The sequence below is a fragment of the Coffea arabica genome, chromosome 9e (assembly GCF_036785885.1).
Source record: "Coffea arabica cultivar ET-39 chromosome 9e, Coffea Arabica ET-39 HiFi, whole genome shotgun sequence".
Taxonomy (NCBI): domain Eukaryota; kingdom Viridiplantae; phylum Streptophyta; class Magnoliopsida; order Gentianales; family Rubiaceae; genus Coffea; species Coffea arabica.
The window spans coordinates 29,674,460-29,675,955 of NC_092327.1; the positions used below are offsets into that span (position 1 = coordinate 29,674,460).

Here is a 1,496-nt window from a genome sequence, read left to right on the forward strand (position 1 = left end):
TCCAACATTCTAAAACAGAATTTTTGTTGGAGGTTTTCCTGAGTCTATCTTTATTAGTTCATTGATTTGGTTTCACTTGAAAGCCGTTGAAAGATATGGCTTCAAGTTCTGATGTGAAATCAGATGTTCAAATCTCTAACAAGATATTGATGAAAGGCCAGAAAAGTTTAAGGGAGTAGATTTCAAAAGATGGCAGCAGAAAATGCTATTTTATCTTACTACCTTGAACTTGGCACACATCCTCAAGGAGGAATGTCCCAAGCCAGCGAATCCAGATTCAAGAGAGTCTCTCTTGACCGTAGAGACATGGAAGCAGTATGACTTCTTTTGCAGAAACTACATTCTCAATCGTCTCGATGATACGCTATATGACATATATTTAGTGTATTCCACTGCGAAGGAAGTCTGGGATTCACTCGAGAAGAAATACAAAACGGAGGATGCTGGGGCCAAAAAGTTCGTGATTGAAAAATTCCTCAAACATGTAATGATGGATTCAAAGCCTATGACAAAACAAGTAGAAGAGATTCAAATTCTCATGTATGAGTTACATGGGGAAGGATGCTCAATTAATGAACACTTTCAAGTTGGTGCAATAATTGAAAAATTGCCTCCATCTTAGAATGATTTCAAAATCTACTTGAAACACAAACGTAGAGAGAGATGTCCATGGAGTTTGATCTTGAGGTTACGAATAGAGGAAGATCATCGCAAGGGTGATAAGAATGATACACCATCCATGGAAGCCAAAGCCAATATGATTGAGGGATCAAGTTCCAAGTCGAAATTCCAAAAGAATAAAGGCAAGAAGAAAGTAAGAGGGGCTGGAAATACTATGGCACCTAAAGGCAAGAATTTCAAGCGAATCAGAGGATCATGTTGGGTGTGTAGAAAACCAGGGCACAAGGCAAAAGATTGTTACTTCAGAAAGGGCCAAAATGATGCTAACTCCTTGAAGAACAAGGAAGCAAATATGGTTGAAGAAAATGTTCAACATATGGACACCGATGAAGACAATCTTGTTGCTGTAGTGACTGAAGTGAACGTCGTTTTTAATGTCAAGGGCTGGTGGATTGATACCGGAGCCACAAAGCATATCTGTTCGAATGAAAATCTGTTTTGTGAGTACAATAAGATCACAAATGGTGAACAGTTCTAAATGGGAAACTCCTCTTCTTCAAGAGTGGAGGGGAAAGGGATCAAATTGAAGTTCACTTCTGGAAAAGTTGTAACTGTCAAGGATGTTCTTCATGTACTTGATATTAGAAAGAATCTAGTTTCTGGTCCACTCTTTAGCCAAAAAGGATTTAAACTTGTGTTTGAGTCCAATAAGTTTGTACTCACTAAGGGTGGAATGTACGTAGGAAAAGGCTATTTGGCTGATGGTTTGTTCAAACTAAATGTAATAGTTGCAAATGCTATGAATAAAGATAATATTTCTGCTTATATCGTTGATTCCTTTGACTTGTGACATGCAAGGCTAGGGCATGTTAATT

General features: G+C 38.0%; 1 protein-coding gene across 1 annotated transcript; it reads left to right on the forward strand.

Moving 5' to 3' along the window:
* The first annotated feature begins 202 nt into the window (after positions 1-202).
* Positions 203-1,159, forward strand: LOC140014657 (uncharacterized). Its single transcript, XM_072065740.1, has 2 exons — positions 203-540; positions 658-1,159. Exons 1-2 carry the CDS (start codon positions 203-205, stop codon positions 1,157-1,159), a joined length of 840 nt encoding a protein of 279 aa, XP_071921841.1.
* The last annotated feature ends 337 nt before the right edge of the window (positions 1,160-1,496 follow it).